General features: G+C 42.4%; 1 protein-coding gene across 20 annotated transcripts in view; it reads right to left on the bottom strand.

Annotated features, from left to right (window-relative positions):
* Positions 1-4,408: 4,408 nt before the first annotated feature.
* The window catches only part of FBXO25 (F-box protein 25), a 73,986-nt gene continuing 63,909 nt past the window's right edge, over positions 4,409-14,485 (bottom strand). For 15 of the 20 annotated variants that reach the window (XM_024344979.3, XM_024344980.3, XM_063816843.1 and 12 more), the window contains one exon: positions 4,409-13,522. In XM_024344979.3, coding sequence (XP_024200747.1) covers positions 13,433-13,522 — 90 coding nt within the window. In that variant the 3' untranslated portion in view covers positions 4,409-13,432. The remainder of the gene's footprint in view (positions 13,523-14,485) is intronic. The other 5 variants (XR_008536578.2, XR_010159390.1, XR_008536579.2 and 2 more) reach the window with 3 other exon arrangements.

Raw genomic sequence — 14,485 nt, 5'->3', positions numbered from 1 at the left:
TCATTTGCCCAGGCTCCTGCATATTCTAATTTTATCCACTGAGGCCCAGGACACATGGAATCTCTGCTCAGTCTCTATCCTTAGAAGGAAGCTTCAAGCCGGGCTGTCAGAGCCGATGGTAAACACATGATGAATGTCCCCGCCGCCCTGAACCGTCTTCCTGAGATTCTGTGTGCCTGCCCACTCTTCCTTGCAGAGTCTGAAAGTGCATTGCAGCGTGTTCCTCCGGCTCCCAGAATCGGACATCCGTTTCATCTTGGAGGAGCACATCCTGAATAAAGGTTATTCTAATTTTAACAGCAGCAAATGCTAAGCTCAATGGTGAACTAGAAGGGCCATCTCCCAGCAAAGCCTAATGCATCTTAGGAATGTGTGACCATTTATTTTTTGTTTTTATTAAAAAATCTTTTTAGAGACAGGGTCCTGCTCTGTCACCCAGACTGGAATGCAGTGGTATGATCAGGGCTCAGTACAGCCTCCAACTCCTGGGCTCAAGTGATCCTCCTGCCTCAGTCTCCCGAAGTGCTGGGTTGTAGGCCACTGCACCCAGCCATTGTGACAACTTAGTGATTTTTCCCTTAGTGGCTCTGACACAAGAAGCAGACAGGACAGGATGGGGTGGAGGCTCATGGTCACAGTTTTAGTTTTTTCTCCCTTTAAAGTATTTTCCATTCCTGAGGCCAGTGGGATGAAGGAAGGGAAACACATCACACTTAATCCTCAGATAGTGGTTAATTCTCATAATTAACCAGGTGTATTTCAATTTGGCTTTTTCGAGATGGGGGGGTTGACAAGTATTTCAGTTTTTACATTTTTTTATGATGAAAAATAAAATCTATGCAAAAGTATATAGTACAATGGACATCCATAAACTCAGCTACTGCGATTCAATAATGGTTGTATTTGTCATATTTGCTTTGTGTGTCCATACATACATTTAACCATTTAAAAGTAAATTACGGACACCGTATCACCCCCAAGTACTTCAACATATATTTCTAAAAAAAAAAAAATGATGCTGCCTGCATAAGTAAATATGATTGGCACACCTAACAAAATTAATTTCCTGTATCATCTAATACATATATATATGTTCCCAATTGTCTGGAATGTACCTTTTAGCTGTTTTTTCCCAAAACCATGATCACGCATCATATATGGTTGTTCTATCTCTGAAATCTTTTGATGTTGGAAACAGGAGCCCCCTGTGTCCCTTCCCTCGCAGCTTTTCCTGAACACACTGTTGTTTGAGGTGTTCAACTCACTCCTCCATCCTTAGCACTGCCTACAAACAAGAAATTGGATCCAAAGGCTCGGTTAATCCAAGCTGCTGCTTTCTTTCGGGGCAGCTCCTGGGCCCCTGTGCACAGCAGGGCCACATAGTATCTGACATCCACCATTAGTGGTAACATTAGGCTCAGGTGGTAACAACTGGATCTTTAACCTGGCTCCCCTTATTCCTTAAGCATCTCTCAGTTGTGCCCTCTCTACACTTCTCGAGGGCTGTGTCCTGGCACCTCTTCTGCAAGCAGAGAGCCAGGGATGTGGCCCGCCACCTGGGACAGGTACCTGCTGTACTCCCTCTCAGATCCAGAAAAGAGGTCATAGCAGTGAAAATGCAGGTGAGACCATTTGATTCCACCCCCCCACCCGCCTGCAAATGTAAGCAGCTTTGTGGTAGGAACTAGTAAAAAAATTTCCATGGGAATTGGAAACATCCTAACCACCTTGAGATCAGACGACACTGCTCTGTTTCCATGCTACAGGGATCCTGTAAGTGTGACCTGTGTCACAGACCATCACCTTCCCCTCGATAGATCCTGAATTGAGGAGGAAGGAGAGGAGAGCTTGAATGAAGGCTGCATTAGTGCACATCGCTCACATAACAGCCAAGATGCTACAGAGCCCCTTGCTTTCCTCACTAAGGGGTAGCATGATTGTGTGACCTTTGGTTATAAAGCTGTGTGAAACTGAGTAAGTCAAACTTAATTCAAACTTCAAGCCATTGGAACTTTACTCTGGCCTCCAAAAGGGAGGAGGGAAGGAGAAAGGGGACAAGGGTTGAAAAGCTGCTACCTATTGAGCACTATGTTCGCTGTTTGGGTGATGAGTTCAAAAGTAACCCAAACCCCACACCATGCAACATATCCATGTAGCAAAGGGACACATGTGCCCCCTGAAACTAAAATTTAAAAAAGCACTCAAAAAATATTGAGTCTTGGAAGGAATGCAGCTATGCAGCTGGAGCCACGGAGCATACAGCTGCAACCTCTGCCTTTCTTTCCCTATAAACGACCAAATGCATCAGAGATGAGGCCCCTGAGATCACTGCTCCTCACTTTGTGGAGTGCAGCCATCTGTAATGGGTCATATTGCCATAGCGCACACACTGGTCTGTGGAAAACGGCATGACTCTGCGACATGTCGGCTCCTGCCTATATGAGTGAAGCCTTAACTTTCCACTGTGGAACGCTGACCCTGTTTGTGTAGAGCCCATCCCCCAGGTGGCCATCCTCAAACTGCGTGCTTGAATGTGCTCGACACTTCCCCGTATTTTCTGAGCCTCTTCATTTAAGGCTGACAGCTGATAAAGTTGCACCAGCTGTCCATTAGGTAAATGAGAGTCCAGGGCAGTGCCCAACTCTGTGTAGACATGGGGGCCCCAGAGAGGTGCCTGTCTGGGTTATGTACAGAAAAACCGGTTTACTAAAGAAGCTGGTGTTTTGAAATGTGACACTTTTAAGTTTTTAGAGGGAAAATGTAGTAATTGGGGAGCGACCGCACCTCCGGCTATCCCCACACATGGCTATCCTTTCAGCCACACGTGTGGCACAGTGTGTGCGCCGTCTGCTGGAAGAGCAGGGTTTGGGGAAGAGGTTAACAGATAAGCAACATGAATGGCGCTGAGCCCGTTGGAGGGGCACGGGCAGTCCTGAGTGAATGTTACATAGGAGAGCCAGGGTTGATGTGGCTGCAGCCTCGTCTGCTCTCTCACCAGCAGGTGAGTGTTAAAGGCAGGCCTCCTGCTGGTGGGCTTGTTTTCTCCTGGCATGTGTGCCTTGGGAACATGCTGCTTTCCTTTGCGCCTTTCTCTGATTCAAAGACTGGTTTCATCACCACTGAAGGGCATGTCACCTTTATGAGGTATTCCATTCTCTAAGTTGGTTACTGTATCTCCAAGACCTGCTGTTTCTTGGCAAATCTCCATCCACTGGGTTTCTGATTATGTTTGAAGGTTATGATCATCATGCTGGCATCTTTGCCTTTTGGTGACCAACTGTTATCTTACCAGTGAGTGGTTTCATCTTTTTCAAGTGTGTCTGTCAGTAACAGTGACCCCCCCCACCCCGGTACTATAAGGCTGTCAGTTCGGGTGGATACTTAAATATTTATGTATTTTTTGAGACAGGGTCTCACACTGTTGCCCAGTCAGGAGTACAGTGGCACAAACACAGCTCACTGCAGCCTCCACCTCTGCCTCCTGAGTAACTGGGACTACACGTGTGCCACCATGCCTGGCTTTTTTCCTTTTCCTTTTTTTTTTTTTTTTGTAGCGACGAGGTCTTGCTATATTGCCTAGGCTGCTCTTGAACTCCTGGGCTCAAGCAATCTCTGGCCTCGGCCTCCCCAAGTGCTGGGATTACAGGTGTGACGGACTGCACCTGGCCGCCATTTAAGTATTTAGAAATTAATGTCCCAGCATGGTTTTTCAGAGTTGCAAAGATATTTTCACTTACTTACTTACTGATAAAGGGGTAGAGTTTTAGCTTTCATAAGAAGTGAGGATATTGATCCCTTTGACATTACTTCTGTTTAGAGTTTTAGGAAAATATTTTTAAAATTTTAGATAATTTATTTTCAAGAAAGCTGAACAAATCTGGATGGTGTGGGGGTGATGGCAAATACCATTTGAGTTTTGAGAAGTGATTTTTTTTTTTTAATTCTTTGGAAACTAGTGTTTACAGAAATCTCTTCTCCCTAGAGACTTTAAAACGTGCTATTAAGACAGAAGGATATGGTAAGAATTTTTATTCTGTAAGAATCTTCAAAGCTCAGCATGAAGATACACATCTTTCCCATGGGAATCCAGGCTAGAGCACTGCAAGAAGGCGGTTCCCTCTAGAGTCTCCTTTCCTGGGAGATGCAGCTCCAGATGGGTGGGTTTCTGGGCAGGAGGGGAGAGGAGGGTGGTGTTTATTCAGCTGTTTATTTGGGATCATGTTATGCATCTTCAAAAAGCGATATAAGAGAAAATATTGGAAAAGATATTTCAAAATAAGAATTACCTTGAAGTAATTCCCATAATTAATGGGTAACATTTTTGTGTATGTATTTTGGCTTTTTATCGTAAAAATAATGTATTTTCATTGTAGAAAGTTTGTTTTAAAAAGTAACAAGTACAAAAAAGTAGTGTTATATAACTTTTAATGGAAAATGTCAAATAGATACAAAAGTATAAATCGGGTTGGCAAGTGAAATACAGGCCAAAATTGGTCCCACCACCTGTTTTTGCACAGCCCAAATGTTAAGACTGATTTTTACATTTTTAAATAGTGAAAAGATGTAAAAGGGTAATATCTTAATGACATAAGAAAAGTATGTGAAATTCGGATTTTATTGTCCAAACAGTTTGGAACACAGCCACATGCACTGGTGCTTGGCCCCCTGGTGGCGGCTTCATGCCACTACTGCCAAGTGGCAAGAGAGCCCCATGGCTGGAAAAGCCAACAATCTTTACCATCTGCTCCGAGCCCTGCTTCACTCCCCAGTGTGTACCTATCCTTGCAGCCTCAAATTCCCGGCCAATCTTGTTTCATTTATAGTTACTCCCAGCCCCACGGATTCAAAGGAAATCCCAGACATCCTATAATTTCATCTTCATGTTGAAATTTAAAAAGTTTGAAAATTCACCAAGATGTAATATATATGCACCAAACATCAGAGCCCAAAATATATGAAACAAACATTGACAGAATCAAAGGAAGAAATGGATAGTTCTACAGTAAGAGTAGGAGACTGCAGTAGCCCACTTTCAGTAACGGATAGGACAACCAGACAGAAGATCAGTTGCAAGACAGAACTTGAACAGCATCATACCAGCTGGACCTAACAGACACAACAGCAGTACACACGTTTTTCTCAAGTGCAAATGGACCTTTCTCTAGGATAGACAGTATGTTAGACGACAAAACAAGTCAACAAATTTCAAAAGACTGAGGAAATAAAATATCTTTTCTGGCCACAGTGGGATGAAACTAGAAATCAGTAACAGACGAAAAACTGAAAAGTACACAATTATGTGAAAATTAAACAATGCTCTCAACCAGCAGATTAATGGGGAACTCACAAGGGAAATTAGAAAATATCTTGTGGTAAATGAAGATTTAAACGTAACATACAAAAAAACAGGTACAGTCAAAGCAGTGGTAGGAGGGAAATTTGTAACTGTAAATACAACTATTAAACAAATTAATTAAGATCTCAAGTCAACCCTAAATTTACATCTGAAAGAACTAGAAAAAGAAGAGCAATCAACCCAAAGCCAGCAGAATGGAGGATATAATAATAATAAAGATTAGAGCAGAGACAAAATAGAGAACAGAAAAGCAATAGAGAAAAATAAATGAAACCAAGAGTTTGTTGATAGCTAAGAGTGACTAAGAAAAACAACTAAAAACCAGAAGGAGACATTACAACTGATTTTACAGAAATAAAACGGATTAAGAGTACTATCAGCAATTACATATCAATGAATTGGATAACCTAGATGAACTGGACAAATTCTTAGAAACACACAGCCTATCAAGATTGAATCATGAAGAAATGGAAAATCTGAACAGACCTATGCTAGTCAAGAGCATGAAGTAGTAAAGAAAAGCCTCCCAAGAAAGAAAAGCCCAGGGCCATATGGGAATTCTGCCAAACATCTGAAGAATTAAATCAATTCTCCTCAAACTCTTCCAAAAAACTGAAGAGGAAAGGACACTTCCAAATGCATTCTATGAGGCCAGCATTATTCTGATACCAAAACCAGACAAAGACACTATAAGAAAAAAACACCACACATCAGTATTCCTGATCAAGATTTTTTAAAATCAATATTCAACAAAATACTGGCCAAGAGGATTCAGTGGGACATTGAAAGGATTACACATCATGGCCAAGTAAGATTTACAGCTGGTATGCAAAGATGTTTCAACATGCTCAAGTCAATAAATGTAATGTGTATTACATTAATAGAATGAAGGAAAAAAATGTGATCTCCATTGATGGAGAAAAAGCATTTGAGACAATGTCATGCCCTTTCATGATAAAAACTCAACAATTGGGAATAGAAGGAAACAACCTAAAATAGAGGCCATATGAAAATCCCACTGTAAACATCATATTCAATAAGACTGAAAGCACTTTAAGATCAAGAACAACACAGAAATACCCTGTCTCACCACTTCTATTTAACACAGTACTGGAGTCTTAGAGCAGTTAGGCAAGAAAAAGAAATAAAAGGCATCCAGACTGGAAAGGAAGAAGCAAAATTATCTGTTTGCAGATGACATGATCTTATATGTAGAAAATCCTAGTGTCCATACATATACAAAAAAAAATTTCAGTAACACTGCAGCTTAACAAAATCAACACAACAAATCCATGATATTTCTATACAATAACAAGCAATCTCAAAAAGGAAATTTAAGAAAATTCCATTATAATAGTAACAAAAACCTGAAATATTTAGGAATAAACTTAAGGAAGCAAAAGACTTGTACTTGAAAACCATAAAACACTGCTTAAAGAAAGTAAGGTCAACACAAATAAATAGAAAGCAATCCCGTGTTTATGGATTGGATACCTTAAGATGTCCATAGTCCAAAGCAATCTATAGATTTCATGCAATCTCTATCAGAATATCCCAGTGGCTTTTTTTTTCCATCCTGAAACTCATATGGAATCTCAAGAGACCTCACACAGCCAAAATCATCTTGAAAGGGAACAAAGTAGGAGGTCTCTCACTTCCTTATTTCATAACTTATGACAAAGCTACAATAATCAAAATGGTGTTGTATTGAAACAGAGACAGTCATGTAGACCAATGGAACAGAATAGCAAATCCCCAAATAAACCCTTGCACATATGGGTCAAATGATTTTTGATGGTGCCAAGACCATTCAAGGGAGAAAGGACAGTCTTTTCAACAAATGGTGCTAGACAAGTGGACATCCACATGAAGCTAGATCTACCTCACACCATATATAAAAATTAAAATAGATCAAAGGCCTAAACTAAGAGCTAAAACTAAAACATTTAGGAGAAACATAAGGGAAACTTTTAACAACATTGGATTTGGCAGTGATTTCTTAGATATGACACCAGAGGCACACACAGGTAACTAAAACAAAGAAACAACTTCTGTGCATCAAAGAACAAAACAGAGTGAAAGGCAATCCACGGAATGGGACAAAGTATTTTAAAATGATATATTTGAAAAGGGTGAATACCCAGAACATATAAAAACACACACCTGATTGAAAAATGGACAAAGAGCCCAAATAGACATTTCTCCAAAGACGACATATACACGGCCAACAAACAGATACTCAGCATCACTAGTCATTACGGAAATGCAAATCAAAATCTCAGCAGGATACCACTTCACACTCATTAGGATGGCAATTATTAAAAACAGGTGTTGGCAAGGATGTGGCAAAACTGGAACCTTCAGTGGGAATGTAAAATGGTGCAGCCACCGGGTAAAACAGTTATGGCAGTTCCCTAAGAAATTAAACATAGAATTGCCATATGATTGAAAGCAGAGACTCAGATATTTGCACACCCATGTTTACGGCAGCAATATTCACAATAGCTAAAAGGTGGAAGCAACTCAAGTGTCCTCAACAGATGAGTACACAAACAAAATGTGGTCCATCCATAGAACAGAGTATCACTCAGCCTTAAAAAGAAATCCTGACACATGCTACAACTTGAATAAACCTTGAGGACATTATGCTAACTGAAATAAGCCAGTCACAAAAGGACAAATCCCTTCTGATTCCACTCATACGAGGTCCCTACAGAAGTCAAATTCAAAGAGACAAACAGAGGCTGCCAGGGGCTGGTGGATGGGGAATAGGGAGTTGGTGCTTAATGGGTACAGAGCTTCAGTTTTACAAGATGACAAAAGTTCATCTTGTAAAGTTGAACTTGTGGATACATGGTAGAGAAGGTTGCACAGTATGAATGTATTTAATGCCACTAAATTGCACACTTAAAATAGGTAAGATGGTAAATTTCATGTGTATTTTAACATGTCAAATTCTTTTAAATGACATTAGAGTTGACTACATAGGTTAGATAATAAAAACCAACTTGCCTTCATCTGTGCAAGTTTCTCAAATGATTATCAAATAAAAAGGAAATTTCCATGCAAAAACGACACAGTTGAGGTGTCTCCTGTATTTGACACAGATGTCCTCATTTTTTTTTGCTCTCCCTTACTTAAACAGGAAGAACAAGAGCATTTCAAAGCAACCGCATCCTCAGTGAATGCTGGTTATGGTCCAAGAGCCAGCCCAGGACCCCTGTGGCACCAGCAGTGCCTTCTCCTGCTTGCCCCTCCAGCTGGTGCTCTGGGCATCTCTATTCTTTGTCACTCTGTGGATTTGAGCCAGTGAGGTTTGGAAGGAAGAGGACCAAGTACAAAAAGGACAACTAGGAGGGTTAACAGCCTCTCCTAGGCATTCACGTGAAAAGCAATGGCAGATCCACGTGGCCTGTATTGGGGCAGATGCCCTGGGGAGCAGCTCCATCTCACAGATGCTGAGGGCGAGAATGGCAGCAGCCATACACTGCCTGAGTTTAGAGAGGACCGCTGGGGGTGCATGTGCAGGTGCCACGTTACCACCTAGAACACACTGTCTCATGCTGTGAGCCAGGGCTTTTTAGGCACACAATGATGTAGTTCCTGCTGAAATTCTGAAGGCAGAGGCTACAGCTGAGCAGCTCCTACCAGCTCAGTGGCATTTAGCCCATGGGACGCGGGGGGACACTGCTTTCCAAAGTTGAGGGTCTGCCTCCTCTATGCAGAAACAACAGGAAGGGATAAGGAGTGGGGCTTGAGTGAAGACAGAAGCAGCAATTCTGTTGAGATACACATGAGTGCAGGGTGGATGCTGGTGTCAGCCATAGAGGGCCCCAATGGCTGGTGCTGGTTAGTCATGTATGCAGGTCCTTCTTTTTCCTCCTACCTGTTGCTAATCCCTTGGCTTTGCCATTGGGTAGCATTTGATAGGGACTAAAGGGAGGTGAGTGGTGTCCATCACGTGCACACATCATAATGAAGAGAGGGAGATTAAAAAGTCAAGTTTCATAAGGCAGGCTTGCTTCTGACTTTTTTCAGAGGGCAGCACCCCTTCCTTTTGATTATTCTGAAGATAAGCAGAACAGACTAGGTTTCACAGTCCATTTATCTACTAAGTTAGGCCTTCGCAATGAAAAGAAAAACCATTAAAAGGCATCTCTGGAGAAAATGGTCTTATCCTCTTAAAGGATAATTGAAGCTTCTCAGTGACTTCAAATCTTATATGGAGTTCTCTCAAACATTTAAAGAAGAATTAACAAGAAACCACCACAAACACTTCCAAAACACAGAAGAGGGAACACTTTCTAAGCTTATCCTATGAGATGGACACCAAAACCCAAGAGATCACAAGGTGGTGGGTGGCAGGTGGGGTGGGGGTGGGGGTCTTGGAACCAATCCCCCGTGGATACAGAGGGCTGGCTGTTCCAGCACACCAAATCTAACAGCTATGTATAAAAGGTATCATAAACCATGACTTAGTGGGCTTTGACCCAAGAATGCAAGGTTGGTTCAAGATATAGAAATCAGTCAATGTAATAACAGCACATGATCTTATGAAGGCCAAAAACCACATTATCTTAAGAGATGCAGAAAAAGCATTTGACAAAATCCACACCCTTTCATGATAAAAACAAACTAGAAATAGAAGGGAACCTCCCCAACCTAATAGAGGGTATCTATGGAAAACCCAGGGTTAACATCATAGTTAATGGTGAGACTGAAAGCTTTCCCCTAAGATGAGGAACAAGACAAGGATGTTCACTCTTGCACTGCTATTCAACATTGTACTAGAGATTCTAGCCAGCGAAACGGGGCAAGAAAGAATAAAAGGACATCTAGACTGAGACGAAGAAGTGAAACTGTCTATTCATAGATGACATGATTTTGTACACAGCATCAGGAATCTACAAAGGTGTTAAAAGAGCTGATAAATCTTATATGACAGTTTGGTTCTAAAAGCAGCATTTAAGGCAAAAAACTGTTCACAGATGGTTAAATTTTTTCCATAAAATAGACGCAGTTTGCTGTGTACAGCCCTGTAAAGTACGCACACACAGTGCATACAGAGAGCCTGTACATCATGCAGTAAACCACGACAGCTACAAATCTGTCTGCTCCTGAGAGGCTACTGCATGGCTTTCCAATTTGTGTGTATTCGTAAATTAGGTGAGGAATGTGACTTTTTGACTCAAAATAGGCAAAAGGAAATTGTAACTGGGTGTCAAGAGACACCAGCCCTGAGTGAGCAGCGCAGACTGAGAACAGGTCCGAGAATGACTGGAGATTCTATCTTGAGAGTGTCTGGCATTGCCTTTCACAGGAGCGATGGGCAAGTGAAACTTACTGCCTGGCTTTAGGCTCTTGGGGTCCTGAATTATCTACTTCATTGTAATGAAGGCATCAGAATGTAACGTAATCTCACAGGAGTGGCATCCCTACTTTTGGAAGGCCCCCTGATAGAAACTGTATTCAAAAATACCATTCCAAAGTGGAGATCTATGATTTCTCTTCTCATCTCTGTTTGGTGTTGTCTGATCTTCTGTAAATAACTGATCAGTGTCTCAAAATTGTCTTTATTCTGTCCTTATACCCTCCATTAACCTTTCAATCTCTCCCCAGCAATGTAAGCCATCCCTGCTTACCTGCCCAGCTCCCACAGCTTGTCCCTCGAACGCACCTGCAGGAGGCTGTGACCCATGCAGTGACAATGCGGCTAGCTGTGTCCATGGCCTGTGGAAATATGCCAGCCCAGCAGAACAGCTGGAATCCTACACTATTAATATGGTTATGTTTTCCAAGCAAGTACTGCTCAATTTATACAAGTTAAATGCACATCTGTGATTTGATAGCACAGCTGAGAACTGTTATAACATCTAACAATTAAATGACAATAACAGTATGTGACAAATTAGGGGAAAGAATCACAACTTCAAAAGGATAGTTTCCTTTTAAGAAGAAACTAACATGAAAAAAGACTAACATCCACCCCAAAAAACAGGCAAATACCACATTAATTTACCAAAAACAATAAAAGCAAATGGATAATAAATATATGGAAATATTCAAGCTCACAATTTATCATACATCAAATTCTTCACGTATTAAAACAGCACCAACAGAAAAAGAAATACCTGTGCTTCAGGGATAATGGAAACTCAATGTACTTACTCCCTTTCCTAGATTAGAACAATTTCTTTTTTCAGCTGGATGCGGTGGCTCATGCCTGTAATCCCAGCACTTTGGGAAGCTGAGGCAGGTGGATTGCTTGAGCTCAGGAGTTTGAGACCAGCCTGGGCAACACGGTGAAACCCCATCTCTACTAAAAATACAAAAAAACAGCTGAGCATGGTGGTATATGCCTGTAGTCCTGACTACTTGGGAGGCTGAGGTGGGAGGATCACTGGAGGCTGACGTGGGAGGATCACTTGAGCCTGGGGGACAGAGGTTGCAGTAAGCCGACATCATACCACTGCACTCCAGCCTGTGTGACAGAGCAAGACCCTGTCTCAAAAACAAACTCCAAAAAAATTTTTTTCATGAACAATCTAGAAATATATTTAAAAGCCTTAAAATAGGTTTGACTCATGATGTTGGCTGTACTACTGGTGGTTGTAAGGAGATGGCCACATTGTTGTGTGACGATGCTTATCATAGTTATTGATGCTAACGGCGAGACACTCAGGAACCCCAATATGTTGTGATGAAAAAGCCTGTTCCATCTGGGTGATTCTGTGGAGCTAATAAAAGCCAAGTTTCCAAATAACATTTAGGATATGGTTCTACATTTCTAAAAAAGGCAGGGTCGGGACGGGGGGGCGTTGTGAAGTAACAGTGGTATACGGGACATTTATGGTCTCATGAAAAACTAACATATATTCGCAGAGGCCCCAGGTATTTGCATCGCCTCAGGAGAAACTATAATTTGACAAATAAATGCATTCTTGGACATTTGTGTCAGTTCACAGAAGTGGGGCTGAAAAATCCAGAATCTTTTTTTACTCCTATTTATAACGCTATAAAAGTATACTTTTTTTTATTATGCTTAAAGGAAAAAGTAGAAATGATTTGCTTGGGCTCCTTGACCCTATTCAAAAATGGAAATATACAACAATACATTTCTATCCTATGCCTGCTGAGGGGATTTTTCATACTCTTTTCAGCATGCACAATAATCTTTGGGTGGTGGGATTGATTTTCTAATTTTCTAAAATGGACATGCGTTATTTTAAAAACGAAGCAATCTTTTAAGGATTTAAATATCAAAATCACTAACATTTCTCAGTAGGATGCAAAACTGATGAAGTTTAAATCAATAGATAAACATGATTTATTACTTTGTCTATTAAAGTTGTTTCAACACAATTGAAGTTTCGACTGCACTGGGCTGTTCCCATCACAGTCCAGGATTATGCACAGACCAGCCCGCAACCCCAGCAGGGGTGCCCTGCCAGAACCTGTGCTGGATGCCTAGGAGCACAGAGACCACTGCCCGTTGTTGGGCTGCGTGTGCACAATTCATACCCCGATCCATAGTCCCTAAGACAAGAATGGCTGTCATTGCCCTGGGTTCACTTTCTATTCAAAGAGGACTCATTTGGGCACAGCCAATGTAGTAGTTAAAATGCATTTTGAGAAAAAATAAATATTCTGTACAATGTATTTACAAGGATCAAATGTTTTGTAACCCACCCCCAATTAGTATAAAATTGGGAAACTATAATTTGATAATTAAGAAGCATATTATTGGCCGTTAGTGTCAGGTCAACAAAGAATGTGGAGCTGACCACCTAAAATATTTTTGAACTATATATATATAGAGAGAGAGAACACAAAATTTCACATTTTAATATGCTTAGAAGGAGTTTTTAAAGAAGTAGAAATGATTTCCTTGGCCTCTGACTTTCAGTGATGAAAATGCAACCATGCAGCCCCCCCTATGAAGAAGGGCAGTTCTTCCCAGGCTTTCTGGAAGCAGGGGCTTCCGAGGAGTCTCCACCCACCTCACAGAACACTCACTATGAGCCCTGCACAGACAGCAGGATTCACAATCTCCAACAGGGATGGCAGGGGCAGCCCTTAAAACTTGAAGAGGTCGATGAAGTGCTGCGGAGACACAGGCGTGAAGCAGCTGTCAGGGTCGGCCGCCGTGCAGGGGTGTCCTGAGTCCTGTGGGGAGGTGGGAGATGGTTAGGAGGGGGCCCCACCACCAGCCACACTCTAGTGATGGTGGTTGAGGGGTCGTCAGCTGCTTGTTGATGTGGACCCTGGGCCCCACCTCAGAGGTACACGGGAGATAACTTGGATGAGAATGACCAACACAAGGGCAGCCGCAGCCGATTCTACATAGAGGTTTCCCATGGAACTCCTGCTCAGGTAGGGCAGGAGACGGTGGCCCCAGGTCTGCCCTCCAGTGCCGAATCTGGTACTGAGTCAGAGGAGCCAGCTGCTGACACCACCCTGCACTGCCCTGGAATCTACAAGGCCACAGAAGAAACCACTGGGGACTTTCTGTCCTCTGGTCCCAGCCATTCCTTTGTCCTGTCCTCCTGTTCCTGGCTCACTTTGTTACACAGGGTTCCCTCCACCCGCCATTCATCCCTGAATCAGCTTGGGCTCCCTGCATAGGACAGGAGAGGGGGACACACGGCCTCAGCCCCCAAGGCTCCTGCTTGCTCCAAGGGAGCTGGCCATGCTCACATACCTAAGGATCCAGAATTATATTTAATATGAGAAGTGACGACAGAAAAATTAATTTTGTGGATGAAGACTGGCACACTCTTAGGAGGAACGCAGGTAAACGGGACCAGAGGCTCTGGGGTCAGTGCTGGATCTCTCCATGGCATGCCCTGGCAGTGCTGCCAACCCAGGTGCTGTGTGGTGAAGTGTTTATGTGCACATCTAGCAGCCTCCCTCAGCACTCAGGTGTTGTTCTGCAAAATATTTCATCAACACTCTCGTCCTTGCTGAGGTGTTTGATCAAAGTGGCCACTCAGCCCTGCTCAGGGTCCTGAGAAAGCTCAAGTCAGCGAGAGCTGGAATCGAGCCGGGCAGTGGCCAAGATGACGTGCATGAGATGCAGCACGATGCAACGTTTTCATCCCGAACACAGGATGTGTGGCAAGACAGGGA

This window comes from Pan troglodytes, chromosome 7, assembly GCF_028858775.2.
Source record: "Pan troglodytes isolate AG18354 chromosome 7, NHGRI_mPanTro3-v2.0_pri, whole genome shotgun sequence".
Taxonomy (NCBI): Eukaryota; Metazoa; Chordata; class Mammalia; order Primates; family Hominidae; genus Pan; species Pan troglodytes.
This window is presented reverse-complemented; position numbering and strand designations above follow the sequence as displayed.